Here is a 23,667-nt window from a genome sequence, read left to right as displayed (position 1 = left end):
ATTTTCCACCTTTTGCCTCAAAAAATTATTTAAATGAAATCATCTGAGAGGTTTACTGGGGAAATCTCTCTTTGATGCAACTGCAAGTGACTATAGTTATCAAATAAATGTGGTGGAGTGAAAAGTAGCATAAAATAGAAATATTCTAGTTAAGTACGTGTACCTCAAAAAATGCTTAGGTGCAGTACTGGAGTAAATGTACTTAGTTAATTTCCATCGCTACTTGTTGATGTTATGTGATGAAGTGTGTAGAAATTTAACATTGTCTGCGCTGAATTAACTGGTTTGTAGGCTGCAGGATTGATTCATGGGTTGGAGAGTGAAGACGTAGAAGTGTCACTAGTGTTGTGAAAAATCAGAGAAAATGTCTAAAGCAACAAGTGTTGAGTTTATTGCTTTTCTTTTCGTATTCTTATAAATTATTTTAAATGATTATTGTTCTCGTATTTAATTATTTTTCATAAATCATTCTTATAATTTATTTTGTATTGTCATCAAACGATCTTGTGCTAATCTACTGAGATGTGGTCACCACGGTAACGAAGCTTTTGCTCCTACGTCACTACCGGCAGGATTCGGGACGCCAGGAAGAACAGAGAGTGTGCGCCTCTCGATGAATGAAACTAAACCGCAAACTTCATTCATTCATTCAACTTCTCGACGAAAACTGACAGTGTTCGCCCAGCATTACATGTTAAGTCGCTCGACCAGGTAAGCATATCCAAACCGTGTTGCTTAGTCAGCTAATGTTAGCTAGTTGCCCGGTTATCGCTCGTGTTTACATTGCTGCTAGTCAGTGTTAGCTATCTCAGGCTAAAAATATGAACATCAGGGACTGTCAAAGTGTCTGCACTGATTAGGTGGCATTTGGCCATTGTGGCTGGAAATAGCCAGCCAAAATAACACGTGCTTACCAACAGTGATGTCATGGTTTGCTCTGTGTTTCATTATTAGCTACTTTCTGTGTTTCCCTGACACCTCTCCTGTTACTTTGCCTATTTGCCTCTCTCCTTGCAAGGTGTACGTGTGCATGTTTGCTACTGTAGCTGGAAATATTTGCTCGAGAAGTGTGCGTGCGCTTGTCTGTGCGCGTGCATATCAACTCCAGCTGCAGCCGAGTGCGTGCGTGTGCCTGCGTGCGTGTACATGTGTGTGAGGAGCCCGTGTGAGCCATGTCAGTGTCAGTGATCATAAAGTGGGGAGGTCAGGAGTACTCCATCAGTTCTCTGTCAGAGGAGGACACAGTGATGGACCTGAAACAGTCCATTAAGACCTTGACTGGGGTGCTGCCAGAAAGACAGAAACTACTGGGACTCAAGGTCAAAGGTGAGAGGGCGTCAGTGATCATAAGTGCACTACACCTGGGGGAGCTAGTGTAAATATGACAAGAAATCAGGACTTTATTTCCCTTTGTACCTTTGCATTATTATTAACTATTTGTAAGAAACTTTTCTCCTGGAAGAAATTAACCTCTGATCAAATAAATCCATCCAGGCTTTGGCTATGTTAATCCACATTCATAACCTGCTGATGTTTTATATGTACAAACATGTCCATTTCTAAGTCTGCTTGAATGTCCACCTGTCTGTAATCTATAAATTATTTCTGATTTATTTAAGATTATGTGGGGGTTATTCTCTAAATCAATCTTAGTTTCCTCCTTCGATTCTCTCCCTCTCTTTCATTCCTGCCTTCAGGTAAACCTGCAGAAGATGAAGTGAAGCTGGGATCTCTGAAACTGAAGCCTAACACTAAGATCATGATGATGGGCACTAGAGAGGAGAGCCTGGTATGTGGCAGGATGACAGAGAAATTAACTGACTCCAAAGATATCTGGTTAGGACTATAACAGAAGATTTGCAGTAGATGGTTTACTCTCTGACACCCAAAGTCTTAATATTTGCTTATCCCTTGTTTTGAATATTCCTTTGGCTGACTGGTAGACTTAACTGTAGTTGTGTTTTGTTTTGTAAAGGAAGATGTTTTAGCCCCTCCCCCAGAGAATGACGATGTGGTCAATGATTTTGACATTGAGGAGGAGGTCATTGAGGTGGAGAACAGGTCAGATATTTTTATGTGTCTGTGGATGTATTGAGGCAAGATGACATTTATCTGTGTGCGTCTGAGAAATAGTGTTGATCTATGTCTTTAGAGAGGAGAACCTGGCTAAAATTGCCCGCAGAGTGAAAGACTACAAGGTGGAGGAGCTGAACCCTCCCAGAGAAGGCAAGAGACTTCTGGTACTGGATGTGGACTACACACTGTTTGGTGAGTTACTGTGGCAAGAATCTGACTGGGACACCACTGACTGTTTTTCATTTCTGCTGAAATGGTTGCTTGAATCACAGGATGTTTTACACACTAATAATCCATGACTTTTCATCAGGTTTTGAGTTGCTACTTTAAACTTTGATTGATGTCTGAATTCTGTGTGTGTTTAGATCACAAGTCATGTGCAGAGACGGGTCAGGAGCTGATGAGACCATACCTTCATGAGTTTCTGACGTCAGCCTACGAGGACTATGACATTGTCATCTGGTGTATGTCTTCTCTTCTCTTCTCTGCATGCATTGCAGTAGAAAAGTATACACTGTGTCTTAACTAACTGTTAACTACAAATCTTGTGGCCATTACTTTTTCTCATTTCTTTGTGCTCTGATATCCAGCTAGTTCTGCCTGTGGAATTTGCATCTTACTCATGTGCTTTCTTTCTTCAGCTGCTACAAGTATGAAGTGGATTGATGCCAAAATGAAAGTAAGTGTTCCACTTGTTCATAGAGATGTAATCATCACCTGGTGTTACAGCTCTGTTACTGCACTGTACCTGTTTTTTGCCAAAAGATGGCACTGTTAATCCATTTAAACTACATTGTTTGGGCTTTAGAAGGGAATAGAGGATAACACGCTCTCTCTCTCCCCCTCTCCCTCTCCCTCTCTCTCTCGCACTCTGTGTGTGTGTGTGTGTGTGTGTGTGTCTTTTTAGGAGCTGGGAGTAACAGACAACCCCAACTACAAGATTACCTTCATGTTGGACAGCGCAGCCATGATCACAGTACACACCCCTAAGAGAGGGGTTGTAGAGGTTGGTACACACAAATACATACGTACACACTACACCAAATATTGGCCTGTTTCACTGCTCTGCTTACACACATTACTGATATAAGCAAATGTTAGCAGCAGAGGAAAGTGTTGTCTTTTGTGCTGTTTTTTTCCTTTTGTCTACCATTGGATTAAAGATCAAGCCTTTTTTCATGCTACACTCAACACTGTCTTTAAACTATGGCTTTAGACAAAATCACAGGATGAGTGAGCTGCAGGTGTGACTGCATGTGGGTGACACTCTGTGGTGGAATGCTAGTGGTGACGGTTCAGTTTGAGCGCACACACCCACAGAAATACCTTTTCACAGAGTTTTTGGCTGAGATTTGTGAGAACGTGAAAGCACTTATTAAACGTGTTTGACGGCATGCACGTCTGCAGGTGAAGCCCTTGGGAGTGATATGGGGGAAGTACGGAGAATTTTACAATAGGAAGAACACCATTATGTTTGACGACATTGGACGAAACTTCCTCATGAACCCACAGAATGGACTGAAGGTAGGCGGCCAACATCATTGTTAGTATTTTGATCTTCTCTTCTTCCTCATCATCATTGTCAGTGTTTTGCTGAAATATATTTTGTGTATTAGATTCGACCGTTCACGAGGGCCCATCTTAACAGGGAGAAGGACAGGGAGCTGTATAAACTAGCTCAATACCTCAAAGAGATTGCCAAGCTGGACGACTTCACTGGACTAAACCACAAACACTGGGAGAGGTTGGCTCACATATGCTTTACTGTAATAAGTGATATGTTAGTAGCAGCATTTTAAAACTGCCATATATATCAAAATAATAAGAAAAATAATAAATATGCCAACACAACAGCTAAAATGCCTACAGTTGCCTCAAATCAATATAAATTCATGTCTGAATTCCACCATGTCTGAAATAGAGACTGAATGTATGTGCTTTTTCCATATGTATGTGTGTGTGTGTATAGGTACCTATCCAAGAGGCAGCACCACTAAGGAGGGACTCCATCCTCAACAGAGACTTGGGCTGGATGCCACACCATCCCTTCATCCAGTACTGGCACACACACACACACAGACTTGACTATTGCAAGTCTTTCATTTCAAACAACTTACGCTACAAAACCTACACTAATCCTGCAGCTACCAACATTGAAAAGCTCAGGACCGAGATGGGCTTCCCGATTTATATATTTGCATGTTATCTGTCTCTCCTGGATCTTGGTCATTTTTGTTCTAAATATTGTTTGCGTTTACTAATAACAATGGCAGTTACTGCGTGATAACCATATGTATGGTTAAAAAAAAAAAAAATACATGCCACAAGCCACCATGACACACAAACTCCTACTTCGGTCAGGTGTTTAAAATACATCTTCAAGTCCACAGTTAAATGGTACCTGAAAATATAATAATTGTGTTATAATACGCAATAATCCTCAAAGCTAACATGAGATTAAAAGCTGTTGAGAGCAAGACTGGTTGTAGCTAAATTTTCATCAGAACCACTGACTGTCGTGCATGTTTTGGTGGAAAACATCTGTCGTTTGTTGTTACCTGTCTGGAGGGGTCACCGGACACAGGCCTGTGGGCTGGATGTTGAACATGTACATAATGTACACACAAGATGGTCAAGCTTCCAGACAGGTCTGTCTGCATATTTAACCAGAATTGTTTTTGTGGTTGTGTTTACACATCTAATGTTATGCCCCGACTCTGCTGCATTGCTGGATGTACACACACTGAGATCCATGCAAAGAATGAGTTCTCTTTTGTTTTCTTTGGTTTTTTAAATGCAAAATGTACTAGTCTGTTTTGTTTAGAGCCTCTATTGAACTGTTTTGGTACATCCAAATGTTGATGAACAAAGTGAGGATGAGGGATTATGGTGAAACAGACAGCACAAAACATGCATTTAATTTTTTATTTGTTATTTTTTGTAGCCTCTGAAATGTGTCTGCACTAATTGTCAGCATTTCTTTTAAGTTATAGATAAAGAGGGGCAAGTGTTGGGGAAAGGAAGAAGTGTTAGGCTACCTGAAGCTCTTGGAAACATGGATGTGATTTTTTCCCCAATTTTTTCAGTCTGGTTTACAGCTCTATTGGACATTTCAATGCCTTTTCATTTCTTGAGATCTACCTTTTTGTGTTTTCTTCATCACATCCCTGACGTCCTGGCTGTAAATATGACAATAAACCTTTTTTTGTACCTAAACTGTTGTTGTTAAAATTAGTTACCACTTCACTTGAAATAAATTTGAGGTGTTATACATAAAACCACACGGAGAATTATCATGTTCATCAATTTATTATGAAATGTTTAACATTTTAGTAACAAAGGTCATAAAGGGATCATATTACAAATAATTGTTTCAACAATATACAGTATATCTGTAGAATAAATGGTCAATAAATACTGTACAGGAATACACTCACTCCCAAAGCACAGCACGTGTTTCTGTAGTTTGCTCCAAAAAATATGTATAAAAACTAGAAAAAATGGGCTTTAGAAAAAAGTTTTCCTCTTATTTTCTTCCTTTTTTCATGGCGGCAGTCCAGTGGAAAACCTAGCAGGTCACACCTTGTTTGTTCACTCTGGAGACAGGACAGGTTGGAATTAAACAATGAGGATCAGATGAGTATTACCTGGATAAATTCAAAATTCTCACACAAATAACCTCTTTGGTAACGAACTGAGTCAAAACATTTCCTGATCGAAGTAATATACTTACATGCATTGGCTCCAGTGGCTCCATGGCCCTTTGGCGTACTTGTCCTGAGCTCGCACACAGAAAACGTACTTCTTGGCTTTGATGGTGACTTCATACTGAGTTTCATCAGTGGTGTTTTCCTGCAGAAGGGAGGAGGTGACATATCAAAGATAAAGAAATGTGGTTAAACAGAAAGTTAGCAAACAAGATTTTTACAGTAGGTTAAGAGTAAGTTGAATCTGATCTGGATTGTGCGTGTATTGGTTACCGCCATGACTTCGCCATTACAGGAATGTCCATGCTCGACCACCTTGACCTGGAACTGCAGGCGGAAGAAGGAGTCAGGTCTCTCCCAGGAGTCGGGGAGGTTCCAGCTGAACACTTTGTCACTGCTCATGTGCAGGTTAGGGAGTTTGTCTGGCCTCACTACACAGGGTGAGGAGGGAGAGGAATGGCAGAACAATGAGGATTTGACTGGACTGCAACCATGACAGAAGTGAGTAAGGATGGACAGATGAATATAGTGACATATAATCATAAGTATCTATCAGTATTTGCATCACAGATGGGTCAAAACAGACATGGGAGAGACATTAGAGTACCGCACAATGACTTACCAATCTCTCTCAGGTAGAAAACCTTTGAGTAGGCCTCCAGACGAGCATAGCTGTATATGTAAATGGTGAGGGAGATGCGGTCTTGTTCCTCTTTGAATGGGCAGGTGGCGTCCTGACAGCGAACCCCTGATCCATCAGCATCCAGCTCACATGGAATCTTTTCTAAATTACTGCATTAAAGACAAAATAGTGAGTACAATACTATCTAGAACAGAACACAGTATAATCCTTGCCTTACAAATTAAATATCACTATGTATGTTCGGCATGGGAATTTCCATTGGGAATTTAGATGCTGCTGCTGATCTGCTCCTGATTAAAATGAGGAGGATGAGTGTGAGATTTTTTTCTTGTCCTCACCGTTCTGCCTTCACCAATAGCACAGCAGCATTGGAACTCGTCTGCGTTCTCTTCCAGGTGCAGTGGAAGGCACCTTTATAATTGGGCGTTGAACAGTGGATGTGACCTGGAGGAACAGAAACATTGTTAGAACTCTGAGTCGCTCACTCTCTTTGTGTTTAACACTCTTGTTAGAAATTTATGTCTCTCCTTTTGTGTTTCAGAGCACTTTCTTTTGATGGTTGCATCATTTGAACATCAAAATATCAGTGCAATGTTAATTTTAGGGCATTAATATAATTGCTGTGAACAAGCCTGACAACTGAGGAGAAGATTGCTGGTTTCATACCAGCCTCTCATATATATGTATATAACCTTTTGTTCCTTCAAATCAGGCAGAAAAAAACATCGGCTTAAGGCACAAAACCAGAGAGAGGAAAAAAGTAACAGATTTGAAGTCTTTTTTGAGAACAACTAGCACCAACAATATGATGATTGCTTGGACATAAAGCCTTTGGAGTGCATTAATCTTAGTTCTGTTTATGCTACAGCAGTTATATTAAAATATCACCATAAATTTCACAAAAACACTGTGCTGTCTGACTTTCTTTGTTATCTCTCCAGTTTTCCTCTCTTTACTTTCTCAGTGTTGTCTAATTTTTTCCCCTCTTTCTGTTCAGTTCTCTCGCCACATTTACTCTACCTCTGGTAACCTCCTGTTATCCAATATCTCCTCACTGTCCATCTTTTTAGTGTTGTCTGCTTTCAGGCCACAGCTCTCTACCTTTGTCTATTTTTTCCCATCTTATCTCCCTCTCTCACCATCATTCTTATCTCAGCCATTCAGTGACATCTTATCCCACACCTCTTCCACAGAAATACCTTTTGCTAGGTCTAGTATCACAACAAATCTGTATCTGTCTCTGTTTATGTCCCCTCCCTGTAATTTCCCTCCTGGCTCAACCCCTCCATCTGTCTTATCTTACCTTCCTCAGGGGATTTCTCTTCCAGTATCACAGTCCTGTTGTCTGGGTCCAGTTGGATCAGGATCAGAGTGTGGTTGAGGTATTCTCCATCAGGGCCAAGATGACAGGTGTAGTTTCCTCCACTCATTTCTTCCACCAGAACGCTGACCTGGTTCCCCTCCAGAGGTGGGTTAAGCTCCATGCCTGAGACAAGGGCATGGATCAATGAAGCAACAATGGCAATAATTCAAAATGTCATAAAAAGAGGACACAATTGTATCGTATCGTATCATATCATATCATACTTAGCATACTGGAACAGGAACTCTTAAAAATGCACATTGTTGTTAACAGTTGTATTACCATTTCTCTTCCAAAACACAGGCTGATCTTGATAAACTTCTCCACAGGTCAGAGGAACATACACCCTGCTGCCCAGAACCTTAGGCACCCTTAGGACCACAACTAGTCAAATCATACAGAAAAGATGCACACAGTCAGGCTTGAATCAACATTTACTACACATGAGTTGAGGATAAAAATGGCAAGAAAGCAGAATATTAAGTTGAGAAAAGAGGAGTTACCAACCATTATCCATTAGAGTCTCTATGTTGTCTTGGTGGCTGTCAGAGTAGGCACAGAACAGTCCAGCATACAGGATCATGAGCAGCAATGCACCCATCTGGAAGAAAGGACTTCAAGTTAGTATAGTGCAGGGACTGGGACAAAGCTTGTAGAATTAATTTATAACCAGGCCTAAATGAAGGGTTTATCCATAAGAAGAGGAAAGAGTAGTTGTTTAAACCTTGAGTGCTCTGCTGGTTTTAATATCCTGTACGGATAAGGCTCTTCAATGTGCATAAATTAATTCAAAATCCCCAGAACTGGGGACACAAGGTTTTTCATCAGCAGGCTCAAAATTGTCATTTGTTATCCACTTGTTTTCATGTTGTCTGAAAAGTTTACATTCTAAAGATCCAAGTGAGGTCTTAACCTGAAAAGTAACTAGTAACTAAAGTCATATGGTAAATGTGGTGGGGTTAAAAAGAATAAGATTTCTCTCTGAAATGTAGTGCAGTGAAAATATAAAGTCTCCTAACATTGTAAATCTTCATGTAAAACAGTGGTTCCCAACCTTTTTGGCTGCTGACCGCTTAAAATTAAGTAATGTCTATTTGTGATGTCTAAACGCTGTGACCAGTTCAACTAGAGATTGTTTTTCTTTGTTTTATTCACACATTTTTTTTAGGATTCTGAACACAAATTAGCCAGTAATAAAAAAAAAAAAAAGATTTATCCGCTTTCTTCTCCTCTTAGACATCTCATGTCCCCTGGTGGGAGCCACTGTAGTAAAGCATACGAGTACCTCTCATGTGTATTTAAGTAATTTCATTACTTGAGTAAAAGTGGTTCTGATGATGCTTTAAGGAAATGTGATCATATTGAAGACAATCATCTCCTAATTCAGTTACATCTTGTTGATATCAGCTGGACTATTGAAAATATTTTTTATACCAACACAGTGTCAGTTTCTGAGTCAGGATAAAGTTAAAAACAGGTGTTACCTTCAAGATATTAGAACAAATATGCACCAAATAAATTGCTGTAGAAAAAAAAGAGATATAACAGAAAATGAGTGTGAGTGTTATAGATCTTACCTTGATGCCTTGACTTGATCTAAAATTCTCACTACTGCTGAAAGCTGGTCTGATAAGAGTGCTGGAGAGGCGAGATGGCTGTGCTGATTCGAGTGTTCAGTTTGTCTGCCTGAACTCAGGATGCTGTGGCTGTATTTATGTACAGCCGTCAAAAAACCCCAAGAGGAACTGCCTTGTGTATGCGTGTGTGTGTGTGTATGTGTGTGTGTATGATTACCTGAGAGTACTGAAGTACTGACATAATATCATGACCCAGTCCTTCAGGTGGAAGCAAACCAAAGGACAACTTGAATTAATCATGAAGCTGAGGGACAGATCAACCCAATTTCCTCATCCATTACATAGTTTTTAATCTCATCTGACTCTCAGTCATCTCTTATTCAACTTGATTTACTCAGTCATCATGAGGCAGACGACAAAAGTCAAAAGTACATTTCACATTTCACTATATTCCATTGTGAAATAGCGTGTGTGTTTGGTGAGCCACAACACGTGGGAAGTCAGGACAACAAAAGACAGAAACCTATGGGAAAGGGAACTGGAAAAGCATTTGCTCATGACTGTGTTTGTGTTAGTGTGGTGGTGTATCACTGGTAATTCAACAGGTACACTGGAAAATGGTCATGAGAGTTCTCAGGAAGGAGAACAAGAAAGTAAAAGTCTTAATGATGACACCTCTATGGAAGTGGAAAAGGGAATAGAGTCACGGGGATGAAATAAAAGGGAGAAAAAAAACTGTTTTATAACAGAAAAATCACAGAGGGCTGCTTCAGTTAGTTTTAAGAACACAAAATTCTATATTTCTGTAGGAAAACCATAAAACCATGTGTAAGTAGCACATCTGGGAAGTTACCTGTAGAGCTAAATGATTTATCATTTATTCTGCGCTCATATAAACGCCAATGTTTAACTAGGTCTGTCATGACAGCCTAAAGGCCACTTCCTGTAAGCACATCTCTTAATTCTAGTTATGGAGGGGTTTTTTGATTCAGCATTGCTATGTGATAATGGAAAAAGTATTAGATGACTATTGTTCAAGGTGAGTGTGCTTTGTGGTTTCAAACATTCTCACTTTTATACTGAAGCATATTTGCATCATGTATCTTGCTCAGAAGTGAAGTGATATTTCATTGCTTCTTTGCTTCTTTCCCACCATATACTTGTCCCAAACAAAAAACTCTCAACACCTCCACTAATACACCTTTAACATTTATATGACACCATTGTACTGAAAAGTAAAAACATTTTTGGGAAGATGTGGATATCTCAAAATAGGGAAAAAGAAATTTTGACCACAAGTAGGTGTCATATTTGGTGTTATTTCCCCGAAAAAGCCACTAACCTGTTTCAGATTAGAGGGTAATTATGAAGACTGGAGATTTAATGACTCACTGACATTAAATCATGTCCACTTCCCCTCTGCCTGTTACTAGTGAACAGCATGACCTGTCACATTTAGTACCATCCAAGTGGGTCATTAAACCTCCTTCTTCCTCTACATTGATACTCGAGAGCTTAGTTTACATGCGTTAACATGAGTGATGGACAGATGGCTTGTTAACAAGCTGAAGCTCCTTCCTCATTCCATCATCGGCTAAATGACGTTTGTTCATTTGTTCTCTGGCAAAGCTGGTCACCAGCACTTCCAGACACAATGCTTACAGTGGCTTCTTCTCTCTAGAGCTCCTCTTTGCATCATATTGTTCTTTTTCGATAAATTTTCTTATGGTCTGTCTGGTTGGAACGCGTAGACTCAAAAAAGGAAGTTGAAATGGGAAAGGAGGAAATCAAAGGAAAAGGGAAGCTTTACTACTACAGAGTACTGTTACTGTTAGAGCTCGACCTCTACATCAGCTGTGCCAATGAGCAGTGTTATCACGGATATACCTGTATTGGCCAATATATCAAAGCTGGAAGGAACAGTTTGACATTTTGGGAAAACACATTTATTCACTTCCTTGTGAAGTGAATAAATGTGAGAGTCAGGAGACTGATATCACTTGTAAACAATAGTGTAAGGAATTACAATTAAAATTTTTGGGGTGGAACGTTTGGGGGGGTTGACTTGTTTGCTGTCTTACTAGGAGTTTGATGGAGGGTTGATATCAGTTTGGTCTCTGTGTTCAGTGGGCAGACTGGTCCAGGATATAGCTGAGACGTGGGAGCCTCAACCAAAAGACTAGAAATGTGACTCCAGGTAATTCTAGAGTCGTCTCACTTAAACTTGGTGTTTTCCCGACTGATAGGGCAAATTTTAGTCAGAGATACATCCAGGCAAACGAGCAGACAGAGATCAAGGATTAGAAACAATGATTAATTTTAATTAAAAACATTCTATTTTTAATCAAAATACGTAACTGTGTTTCTGATATCCATCCTTTTTGCCACATGAATAAGTGTGGTTGTGTCTTGATCATATAAGAACATCCACACACGCACACACCCATACATATTCACACCTGCTCACACACACACAGGCTGACTACTTAATATTTATTACATGATTACTCTGATTGTTCAGTGAAGCAGAGTGAGATAAAGAATCTAATCCAGCGGCAGCTCGGTAGAACATCCAGTCACTGCATCCGACCACAACCTGGACACATCTGTTTGCTAACTAGAAATACCAACAGAATACCTTTCTTTACAGCTGTTAGCATACTGACTTTATCCGCAGGTGATGAAATACTCCCGATTTGATTCCCATATCATTAAGAGTAACTGCCTGAATAGTCATCAGGATTGTTTAACTATCTTTATTTGTCTCTTTCTCAACGGTCTGAATTAAATGTCGGTCATGAAAATGTATGTATAACCCTGTAGCCTCATAAACAGAATTCTGCTGACTCAGCTTTGCCGGAGAGCAGACCTTGAATGGAAACTGAAACACAGAAACATTCGGACATCAGTGTTGCTAAGAAAACCTTTTAAGCCATCTGACAAAGTTCTCTTTTTTTTTTTGTTTGGTTTCCATAGGAACAGTTAAAAAGACTTCAAAAAGGTCAAAATTTCAATGTGTAAAACCAAAAGGAAGAGTCTTTTCTCGATTCAAGAGTCCTTTTGCTCCAACAGATGGCCGACCTCTGCCCAGACAAAGCCCTCCTCAGCAAAAAGCGACTGGCTGAGAAGAGAAGAGAAGAGAAGAGAAGAGAAGAAGAAGAAGAAGAAGAAAAGAGAAGAGAAGAGAACAGAAAAGAAGAGAAGAAGAGTGCAAACCAAAAGAGAAACGCCAACTTTCTTTTTTTCTCCCTTGTTATCCTCCTCCTTTAACACTGCCAGCCCCCTGGTATGCCCACCTCCAGGCTGGGGGGAGTTAATTCTCCACTGGCGTGGGCTCTTGGGGCAGTGCAGCCACTCCCTCCACTGCCACTGGCCCGGAAGCCTCTGGTATGTGTCCCGCTGTAGTTACTGGCTCTGGTGGTGGTGGTTGGCTGAGGATGACCTGCACTACGTAGTCCCTGGAGATGTTGAGTTGGTCCAAGCGCAGCCTGTCTGTCAGCGGCCGACCTGAGAAAAACCAACGTTGGGTCGTGGCTGGCACGCCCTCCTGACTCTGCAGGCGACGCTTCATCATGCCCACTGTGTCCGTGGAACGGACTGCCAGCCGGAGATCGCGACCCGTGGAGAGTCGCAGCCGGAGCTGGCACTCCCCTCCTGAGCCAGGGTCACTGGCGCTGCCCGTGGATGGGTCCGCAGCCCCGGAGTCCGGATCCGAACCGTCAGGCTCGTCGGAGCGCTCTTCGATCATGTTGACAGGAGGAGAGAGGCAGTAGACTGGCAGCTGGTATCGATTCCCCAGTTCATCGTAACATTCGGTCAGAGCTCCTGGAGGACAGGAAAAAAAGTGTTAAAACTTTTTATCCCTTCGACTTAAAAGTTTGTTCTCACAGTTCTGACCACCATTCCTCTCAGTTATGATAACATTATATAATATAAAGCTTCAGTGGGGGTTGTGGGTCACAGAACACTAGCCTCAGAGAACCAAGTCTATTTTAACCCAGTTACCTAAATCACTTGTTTCCATATTTCACAGTTAAACATTGCCAGCTTACAGGATTCAACTTGCTGTAATGATCTACTGAATGAACACATGAACACACTTTTTTTTACGTATGGTATGTGGTATTACAGAACTCACTTGTACAGCATATGACTGAAGTTATTAACCATCATCCACAGCATTTTACAGCTTACATTAACCCACACACTAATATAAACAAAACCGTGTGCATGCAGTTATGTTGTGTACACTAGGTAAATGTTTCACTGGGAAACTCCAATAAAAAAAGCAATTAACAATGAAAGTGACCACTTCAGGTAATCCCTCCACATTTTCCCTCATGTTTAATTCAAATGAATAGTCTGGATGAGTCATGTTTGAGCTTGATAACTTTCTGGCACGTTTATGTTGTATTTATGTAAATGTGTTCTTTTGTATATTTCATTCAAAACTGAAAGCCAAAGCTCACATCATTTTTCCATCTAACAAAGCCAAAAACCAGTTGACATTTCCCTGTAGGAAGATGAAATGGAGAAATGAGAGTTGGACCCAACAAAAAACAAAGACTGTCAGGGAAGACCAATGAGTGAAAAAAGGACACACAGGAATATCATGTGTCTGCTGGTGTACTACATTAAAATGTATTATGTCATCAATGACCAACTGTGATTCAGAGACTGAGAGTAAAGAGTTGGTACATAGAGGGGGAAACAAGCTGTAGTGAAGAGGTCAAATTATTCCGGTAACAGAAACATAATACTGTGGTATTCACAGGGGGGGACCCTTAGGGTCCTCAAGGGAATTCCTCCACATTTTAACTTGTCTCGCCAAATCATCTTATTGTGGTAATAGATGCTTTTATTGCAGGGATTACTTGCCCTAGTTTTTCACCTTTAAAAGTAAAAACTGCCGATTTGTCTCCCAAGTTTCGACCTTTTAATAGTTTTAAGAAGATGGTGATGATGTTCCTCTTCAGACATTCTTAAAACTAGAGCCAAATAATTTATGACCAGGGTGAGAAAGTCCACCTCCCCACAGCCTTTTTAGTAAATAATGCTTAATAAAGGTCACTGCAGTGCTTATGTTGTTTTATGATTTTAAACTGAGACACGAGCCACTCGAGAGGCGGTGAGTTTTGTGGCAAGTGGGACTGAGATGAGTCAGCAGAGGCCCACGATGTTGCTCTTAATGATGGCTGCTGTGGTCAAGGTGAAAACATTAAGGCCACGCTACACCTCGGGACATCATCTACCAGAGTGAATGTGAAAGCGAGAGAGTACGAGGCAGAGAGAGCTTCACTTACTCTGTTTCTAAAACTCACCCCAGTCCACTTGGTGTGAAATGAACTACATTGAATATTTCAAACACATAATGGCATACTTTAATCCATATAGAGAAAAAGCTTTTAACAATATGTAGGGAAACTCTCCGAGCTTATGCAACCAAGTAACTTGCTGGCATACCAACACAGTGACATAATTGGCAAGAGTGTTTTTAAGGTATTAAAGCTCTCTGCTGTTGTCAGGAACATAGCTGAAAAATCAACATCAGCAAGTCAATCTGATGATTGAGATTCACCAACTTCTGATACAGCTGCTGTATGTTGATATTTCAGCACACTTAACTGCATTCAAGGCTGAAGGCCAGTTCAGTTACAAATGTATTCAACTTCTTTCATGTAACAGTGAGATACCAGCAGAGACAGAGAGGTGAGTATGTGGAAGCTGTCACAGCTTAAGTCACAAAAGGTAAATGTTAAATATGGTTCAATGGCAGTGTATAAACACCATTTGATACGAATCTCTATGTCTGTAAATCTCACTTGCTTTTTTTTCCCTCCTCAGCTGGTTCCACCTTAGTGTTTATCCATCAGCTGCAGCATGCTAATGGGTTCCAGGTGGTGCTAATGCTTTTGGTTGTGGGATTTCATTATAATACAAGAGTTCAGATTGAAAAACATCCTTGTGAGGAGGGATCAACCTTGCGCCAAATTGAAGAGATTACATTTTATGACCAAAGCAAGAACACGTTTGTTTATATGAAAAATGCTCTTTGACTGCAGGGCTGTTTTTGCATGACCACCCCAAAAAAGTAGCCCAACTTACTTATACAATATCATCAAATAATGTATACATTAATCAGTGAACATGACGTTTTCGTTTCAATCATATTAAGTGCTGTGTGTATGCTGTTAACTTTTAGCCTCACAAAGCTGCTAGCATGGCTGACAAACTGAGCAGGTTGAGCAGTATTCTCTTTCTTGTGCTGCAGACGTAAATGGGTGGCATGACTCTAGATAAGCTCTGTCCACTAGATTCACAGTGTTTCTTTCACCTAACTATAGGGCCCTGACAATCAACCACACACAATGCTATACATTTTTAACACAGAATGGAATCTAACCCTTAATAATAGCCTTATCAAAGTGTATTAACCCACAGATTAACATTTACATTGAGCTGTTTACATCCATTTCACTGACCGAGGTGATGAAACCAGGCCAAAGAAGAATAATCAGTCAAAGCCAGAACGGTGAAAGTGAACAGGGGCAACAGAAAAATCAAAAATAGGATCTGGACCCAGCCCTCACCTTAGTTCTAGTATTAAAAAGGTTGATGCTTAAAGTTGTGAGTGGTAAAAATGTTAAAGTGATCTGGCTGCTCTTTGTACTGGAGCGTCGGATGAGTGTGATGGTGACGTCAGGCCTGGGGAATCTACAGCTGCAGCCCAGCAGGATCAGATCTGACCTGGCCAAACTACTGAGAGGAATGGAGCAGGACGAGGCACCAACTACGTTTATATGCACACAAAAAAAAGTATCTGTTGGTAACTGGTACTGCCCAAATCTGATTCACGTGAAGCTGTCTAGCATCTTCAGATTTAGACCTTAGTGTCCCTCTTGTATCACTAACAGAATAAATCAGTCCACTCCATGTTTCCCACTGGGGAGTTCACATCCAAAAAAATAGTATGTAGTGCAGGTTAGCAGCTAGTCAGTCAGATATAAACAATCAAATATACAGTACCCATGATTGTGTGCCAGTTTAGTATGGGATAATGGGTATAGCATCCTTGCATAGACATGAGCATATTTTATATCAGAGCAAGCCAGTCATTTCAGCCTGTTTTTTCATCTTATGACATTTACTTTCACTAATACATAAAAAACATTTCTGGACTCTCACATGAAAGTCTGGAGAGACAGGGGAAACAGAGAATGCCACCATCTGGCCGAAACAGGACATCTTCCAAAACTCACAACAACAACATTTGAACATGAAAAAGGTAGTCCTTCCTTTTCTCAGCTGAGGTAATATGACTCTGAGGTAATATGAATAAGGAATAAAGGAGAATGACGCACATACACAAATAGAGAGCCTGCTCAAGCAGCTGATAATTACTGTGTGGAGTTGTTGGGCTTCGTGAATCTGAGCCATGTCAATTATATTGATCCGTTCTAGTTCTCGAATGTGTTTTTTGAACATGCCCTATCTTTGGTACACTTATGTGAGTGATTACTTCATTAAATTCTACTTTCAGAAGACCAAGGAGACGCCCCTTTTCATTTATTATTTATTGATTCCTTCTCCAGTATAGACCTCCTAATGGCTAAAGTCTAAACTCTAAAATGCGGTCACTGAGATACACTTTGAGGTTCTTTAACTCCTTTTAACTGCAGGCTGAATACTGTAGATGCTTGTAAGTCAGCCCATATTCACTACAAAATCAATTACTGTGTAAGACAGTGAAAAGGACAGCACAGAAGCCTCTCATCCTAAACAGAAATAAACGGCAATGCGTGTCAAAGTTGACCTGTTTGTGACACTCAACACTAGATGACACTAGAAACTACAGAGGATGTGTAAGACACTTCCTGGGGAAGCTTTACTTCACCATTTAGCTTCTACAACTGCCTGAACTTGCTGCTTTATCACAGAGTATGCTTACACTCCATCAGTGAGAGAAACATGTACGTAGTTTTAAAACTATCCACCAAAATCAGTCTCACAATAAATTTGAAGCTGAAGCTGTTTGTACAGATGTAGCACCAAGCTTCATTTTCCAACTTCAACATATAGATCTAATAGTTGTGAAAGGTATTTAGCAGGTGGAGTGGCAGCAACTCAATCTCAATGTGTCCTCCTGCCATACTACATACTAACTGTATACAGTATATACTGATTGCCTGTTTGTACTGTTTCTGATACTGATATTCACAAGAAACGATACAAAACACCAAAGCATGTTAATCTAACTGCAGCTTTTGAATGTCACTGCTGATTAAACTTCACCAGTATAAAATAGATCATGTTTTTTCAACGATTTAATTGCCTTTTTTTTTTAATAAAAGAAGAGATGATTCTCATAAAAACACAAAATCTGCAACCCTGTAACAAAATTCTCTACAGCTGAGTTCCTGAGTTTAATTTCTCTAGAGAACTTGGGAAGAGGGAGTTGAAATTCTTAAGTGTGGAAATCATCAAAGTCCACCAAACAGAACCAACATTATGAGGTGTCTGCTGCGTCTACTGCTGTGGAAATTTGTGCTGTTACCATGTGGCAGTGTGATGCTGGCCCCGTCAAGGATGGCCTGAGCCAGCAGGTGGTCATTGCTCTCAAAGGCGCTGGCCGCAGCCCGCAGCGCATCCCAGATCTCCTTCCGGCCCTCGAACGCTGGCGCCGTGTCCCAGAACTCATCTCTCTTGCTGCGCAGCTGGCCTTCAGTCATCGGGTAGTCACTTTTCCATTTAGGCCGCTCTCTCTTCAGGGGCTGGTTACGCCCTAGAGCCACTGGGAAGGAGAGAAAGGAGAGATAGGGAGAGAAAAGCCAGAAAGAGGAAGTTAGGAGGGTGGATGAGGAAGACAAAAGTAAAATGAGAAAGAAGTGAGGAAGGAGTAAATGGAAGGAGGGATGACCAAGATAAGGAAATAACAAAATAGCAGGGAGGGAGAAAGTGGACAGATGTGTGATGAAAGATGGGAGTTATAGAGAGGGAGAGGGTGGGGGAATACACAGAGGATAAAAATGTCAAGTAGGGATGGAGAGTAAAGGAGAGGGAGGGAATGAGAAGAGTTAGGAATTATCTGCAGTCCTTTAAGATTTCTCAAGTACACAACTAAGCTCACTTGACAGATTAAACATGAGCCTACATCACACACACACACACACACACACACACACACACACACACACACACACACACACACACACACACACACACACAAATGCATGCATACAGAGCAGAACTGAAGCTAGAAGTGTTGGGTTACTAAGCCCAGTTAAAAGGTTAGGGTTATAGCATCTAACAGTGTTCCATCTGCAGCAGAATGGCTGATGAACAACACCATCTGGATCACCACCGAAGGGGACGACAGGTACAGGACAACTTGTACGTGTGTTGTGTGTGCGTACGGTATATTAGTGTGTGTGTTTGTGTGTGCAACAGAGAAATAGAGGAGAGGAGAGAGGACGATGACAGATCAAGGTGTTGAGTTACACCTGCGGCTGGTACACATGTACTCTGACGATCACATGGTGCAGTCTGATAACACCAACCTTCAACTGACTGTTTGTAGTAAATAAGACCTCTAACAAGACTGTTTACACTCACTGACTTTTTCCTTTTTTAATGATTGCATATAATGTCATAATTCACCTGTATACAAGAGATTCACACTCTTTAAAAGAGAGTTCTCTTTTAAAATGGCTCATAAAGCCACCAGATTATGTACAGTGTAAATGAGGTCCTGGGTTGACAAAACGAGATAGGATTAGTTGTACCTGAGTGGAAATTCAGGTGTTGCAGCCATAAACTCAAATAGATAACATATATAACCATACATTTATGGATTATTTTATGTTGTGTGTATGTTGTGTGTGTAAAACATCAGCAGCAGCTCTCACTGACACTACTACTGCATGCAGTTTAGTCATAGTGATCAGCCAGTGATGCCTGCCCGATTTCCTGTGTGTGTTTTCCTGTGTTTGTATGGCCAACCTGACTGCTCAGCCACAGGCTCACACTCCCCCATTATCTTACTTTCCAACTCATGTGTCTGACCATAATCTACTAATTTACTTTTAAACATCAGCTTGAAATCCTTTGGTCTAAATATGAGCTAGTAAGTGTAATGATTTTATACAATCTTTATCATGCTTGAACTAGGTAAACCAGGTTATGACACCTGCTTTGGTGAAAGCAGATAAATTTACATGTGCTCAGGTCTAACTGCCTTGTCTCTAACAGCATCCAGCAAGGTGTCAGGTACCAGCTGCTTGATGGCATCTGTTTTAACAGGGGATGGCCTCTTGTTACAACACACTTGACAGATAAAGAGATCTGTTTATGTGACATCTAGACAGGTAGAAAGCCTGGGAGATAGTAGAACGGGTAGTCAAAATAGCTATAGAGGCAAAAGGGAAGACATTAAGGAAACCAGACTAAGTCTCAGTCTCTCTAAGTGATCAGTCCCAGGGCCCCAAATCAGCCTTATCTCCCAACCTGTAATTAAAATATTTCACTGGCCAGCAGCTGAACCCTCCCTCAGACCAGACCAACCAGGAAACTACACTACAAAGTTGTCTGTGGCACCTCAGCTTGATAAAACTCTGCAAAAGGGGCCTTGTGGTTAAGGTGCACATTATCTAAATGCAATCTTCACAGACATCTACCGGACACCATCATTGTCACCTCTGTAAAACTACGTAATTAATGGAAGACTGCACCAACCCACCACCAGTTTTAACCAGTCATGCAGGTTACTATATCATCTTAAAAGAACTGATACACCCTAAAAAGTAAACTTCTAGTCATGTTTTAATCCACAAAGTCACCCTGGAAGTGTCACAGCTTGTGTTATTATGCCCCTCTGCATTAGTCATTGCATGCAATGCTGCTTATTGCTCAATAAACACAATAAACCTGCAGGCATCTGTACTCTGTTCTGCACAGTCGACTGACAGCATGGTGCTTTCTGCTCTCAGGCCTTGCTCACAAAACATATCCGCAGTCTAAGTTGCAGTGTAACAAACACACTTCCTTTTTTACATAAAGCTGCAGCAACCTTTAAGTTTTGACACCCCCTCCTTTCTCCTCTCCCCCAACACTTTCCACCACCAAACATGCCCCAACATCTCGCTTAAAAGAAACAGTCAGTGAAAACAAAAGCCTGGCAGTACTCATAAGTGCAGCTTGTGTTAAGCTAACAATAACTTAAAAGCATTCACAGTGTCGAGACCTAATTCAAGTCAGACTGTCTCTCTCTCTCTTGCATGCCATTGCCGTCTGTGACTCATATTTGTCATGCAGAGAAGCTAGCAAGCTAACCAGGCTACGTTTTAGCCGGCTAGCTCAGTCAACAGCAAAGAACAAAGGGAGGCAGCGTCGCACATTAAATATTTCCCAGTTGGTAAAGTAGCGAGCGGACGAGCCGTCGTTTTGTCGCTTCGAGGCCCTCTGTGTGGAGGGAGATACCCGGGGTGGGCTGCCTTGTCTGTCCCCCCGGTTCAGTCTGGCTCGGATATCAGGGGGAAGGTAAAGGAGACCTCCAGCCAGGACAACATGCAGAAAGCCTAGAGGAAGCCCCCCCAACACACACACGCGCGCACGCGCGCACTCGCATACACACAATCCCCCCTCCAAAAAGCCGAGCTGGTAGGCAGTAAAAGACGCTGATAAGCCCTGCAAGTTACCTCCAGTGCCGTCCGAGTTCTCGTTTAGGCTGCCCGAAGAGTCGTGGTGGCTCCCGACACAGCCACCCATGGATGTTTCGGCAGAGCAGCCCGGGCTAGGTAGCTCACCCCCCGGCCCACTGCTAGAGCTACATCCACTAGCCCCCTCTCTCTCCCTCTCTCTCTCTCTCTCGTTTCTCTCTCTCCCCCTCCTCCCCCCTCCCCTTCCCTTCTTTTCCTTCCTTCCTTCCCTCCTTCCTTTTCTCCTCGTTCCCTTCCGCCCTCCCTCCCTCAGTTTCCTCCTTCCTCCCTCCCTTCCTCTCCTCTTCCTCTCAGCATTGGCGGGGCGCAGCGGGTATCTTCATCTTCTTCATCTGGTGGGGAAGGCGGAGAGAGGAAGGCAGAGAGGAGGTTCACATCGTGACAAGGTGACCGAGAGAGGAACGAAGGAGAGAGAGAGAGAAAAGAGAGAGAGAGATGGGGGGAAGAAAGGAGGAAGAGAGAACAAAGAAGAAGTGCACAGTGCATAAAAAAGGATGCCATCTTCTTTGGGGCAGCACATGTTTGCTTTAGAGTTTAGACTCTGTTGATGGTAATTTGTTGTGACACATGAGCTGGTGTGTTTTTGTGTTCAGAGAGGCTGTTTGCTGTCCTGAAGAAGACACATCAAATTATCCTTGTACTCTTGAATGTCAGGGAAGCCCTCATGCAGTTACTGTGATCAACATTTGGTGAACTGGCTCATCTATTCTGTTCTATTCTGTCTTGCATAGTAGAGTTATCAGGGGTTACACTGTCAGTAGGCCTATTTTATTTGTTTTAACACAAACATTGTACATACTTAACAAGATAAGGAGCAAATTTTACACCTCATTCTATTCTATTCAGTGTTCAGTAATAAGGTTTCAGTGGTTAGACAATGTAGTTTGTGGGTTCAAATAGTCAACAATATCTTATTACAGATAAAGAGCATATCTTACAGCACAGAGTGACATGTAGTCATTTTTCTATTCTATTCTATTTTGTTGTATAGTATCTTACATCCTGTGGTTGGACAAGCAGTAGTTTTATTGGTTCAGACAAACACACATTTTAAATTTATTGCAGATGAAGATCAGATTTTTACAACATACAGTATGTCAACAGTCTATTCTGTTCTACTACTTCTACTTCTATTCATGCATAGTAAGGTTTCAGTTTTCAGTTTTTGGGTCAAACTAGCTAACAGATTTATTTCTTACAGATAAAATCATGATTGTAGTAGAATTTCAGTAGTTAGACTGTCACTTGTTTATTGGTTCAACCAATGCACACACTTAGAATTTATGAGAGATAAAGATTCAGATTTTACTGAGTGAAATGTAATTCCAGTTCTACTTTATTTTATTCCATTGCAGTCTGTTGTTAGCTCTGACAAGCAAAGAGGTTTTGTAAATTTAGGTATTCATTCCATGCAGATAAAAATCTGATTTTATGAGGCAGAGTAAAATGTATCTATTCTATTTTTTACTCTGTTCTCTCTTGCATAGAGCACTTTAATTTACCATTGATTACTCTCAATTTTCACTTCTGCAAGTGTTGTATTGTAATCTTCTCTTCTCTTCTCTTCTCTTCTCTTCTCTTCTCTTCTCATCTCTTCTCTTCTCTTCTCTTCTCTTCTCTTCTCTTCTCTTCCCTGTCATACTGTTGCAGTTACACACTCTCTTTATCCGAGTGCTGCAATGTTACACCAGATGAGCACACTCCTGCCCGGTCACTATCTTTAGGACTGTCCAAAAGAGACTTGAGTGTAATTCGACACACTGGCACACACGCATACACACACTGTCACTCACGTGTCCATGTGCACACACAGAATAGCAACGGGATAGCGTGGGTAACTTTACAACAAAGCTGTCTGGAATTACAATTATTCCCCATTGCTAGGGACTGAAAGAAGACATGTCTATGCAGGCGAGAGCTTTACTTGCAAACCCTTTTGCGATTGTCTGCATGACATAATATGATGTAACAAGTTGCTGAGAATACACTTGACGTGTTGCTGCATATTCTGTGATCAAGGTCACAGCAGGAGATTCAGCAGAATTCTCTGAACTGCCTTCTACATGTAAAAAACACAAATGAATGCATATCAACTTTTATCAGGATGATTGGTTCTGGAGGTGGCACTGAATGTTGTTTCACCTCAGGATTGTGATTTTAGTTGGGAATGCTGTTCTTTTAGCAACCAAGGAGTGAGTTTATACAGAGATTATCAAGGCTTTAACATTTTACAGGATTCAAATCCACATTGTTATGGTCAAATTCAGCCAAGTTAAAAGGTAACTCCACAACGTACGGTTACAGTTCTAGTTAAAATCATAGACTTAGTGCTGTTTGTTCACTGTGGCATTGCTAGAGGCCACAGTAAGCTGTGACGTATTACCCACACTGACTGTTCAAGGCAAGAATAGGCCATTGACTAAACACACATGGAAAGTTCATTTGTGAGAGCTTTAGTGACCTCTAGTGACTTTATTTTATAGTAAATTGTTTAATATCTGTAACACACACACACATACATTAAAGCATGTCATCAGCAGAAAGACTAGAATTTCACAGCAGCTGAATGGCACTCTGAATGAAATGA

The 23,667-nt window shown here is 41.1% G+C and overlaps 3 protein-coding genes across 4 annotated transcripts; 1 reads left to right on the top strand and 2 right to left on the bottom strand.

Annotated features, from left to right (window-relative positions):
• The first annotated feature begins 572 nt into the window (after positions 1 to 572).
• Positions 573 to 5,643, top strand: ublcp1 (ubiquitin-like domain containing CTD phosphatase 1). The gene is made up of 11 exons (XM_018692191.2): positions 573 to 711; positions 1,019 to 1,326; positions 1,698 to 1,789; positions 1,976 to 2,061; positions 2,153 to 2,268; positions 2,442 to 2,540; positions 2,718 to 2,755; positions 2,984 to 3,082; positions 3,484 to 3,600; positions 3,693 to 3,820; positions 4,046 to 5,643. The coding sequence occupies exons 2-11, from the start codon at positions 1,173 to 1,175 to the stop codon at positions 4,071 to 4,073; spliced, it is 957 nt and encodes a 318-aa protein (XP_018547707.1). The 5' UTR covers positions 573 to 711; positions 1,019 to 1,172; the 3' UTR covers positions 4,074 to 5,643.
• Positions 5,367 to 9,496, bottom strand: il12bb (interleukin 12B, b). The gene is made up of 9 exons (XM_018692190.2): positions 9,367 to 9,496; positions 8,297 to 8,390; positions 8,072 to 8,173; positions 7,730 to 7,912; positions 6,765 to 6,870; positions 6,406 to 6,575; positions 6,057 to 6,214; positions 5,810 to 5,928; positions 5,367 to 5,672 (listed from the first exon to the last, which is right to left on the bottom strand). The coding sequence occupies exons 2-9, from the start codon at positions 8,388 to 8,390 to the stop codon at positions 5,645 to 5,647; spliced, it is 960 nt and encodes a 319-aa protein (XP_018547706.1). The 5' UTR covers positions 9,367 to 9,496; the 3' UTR covers positions 5,367 to 5,644.
• A 2,170-nt stretch (positions 9,497 to 11,666) lies between these two features.
• On the bottom strand, positions 11,667 to 21,277 carry ubtd2 (ubiquitin domain containing 2). Of its 2 annotated transcripts, none has more exons than XM_018692194.2 (3): positions 21,060 to 21,277; positions 17,921 to 18,157; positions 11,667 to 13,191 (listed from the first exon to the last, which is right to left on the bottom strand). In XM_018692194.2, exons 1-3 carry the CDS (start codon positions 21,127 to 21,129, stop codon positions 12,680 to 12,682), a joined length of 819 nt encoding a protein of 272 aa, XP_018547710.1. In that variant the 5' UTR covers positions 21,130 to 21,277; the 3' UTR covers positions 11,667 to 12,679. The 2 variants fall into 2 exon arrangements, with proteins under 2 accessions (XP_018547710.1, XP_018547708.1); XM_018692192.2 differs by lacking the exon at positions 21,060 to 21,277 and adding an exon at positions 20,758 to 20,924.
• Between the last annotated feature and the right edge of the window lie 2,390 nt (positions 21,278 to 23,667).

This window comes from Lates calcarifer, linkage group LG20 (assembly GCF_001640805.2).
Source record: "Lates calcarifer isolate ASB-BC8 linkage group LG20, TLL_Latcal_v3, whole genome shotgun sequence".
NCBI lineage: Eukaryota > Metazoa > Chordata > Actinopteri > Centropomidae > Lates > Lates calcarifer.
The sequence above is the reverse complement of the archived record's forward strand: the minus strand, read 5'-3'. Positions and strand labels throughout refer to the sequence as shown.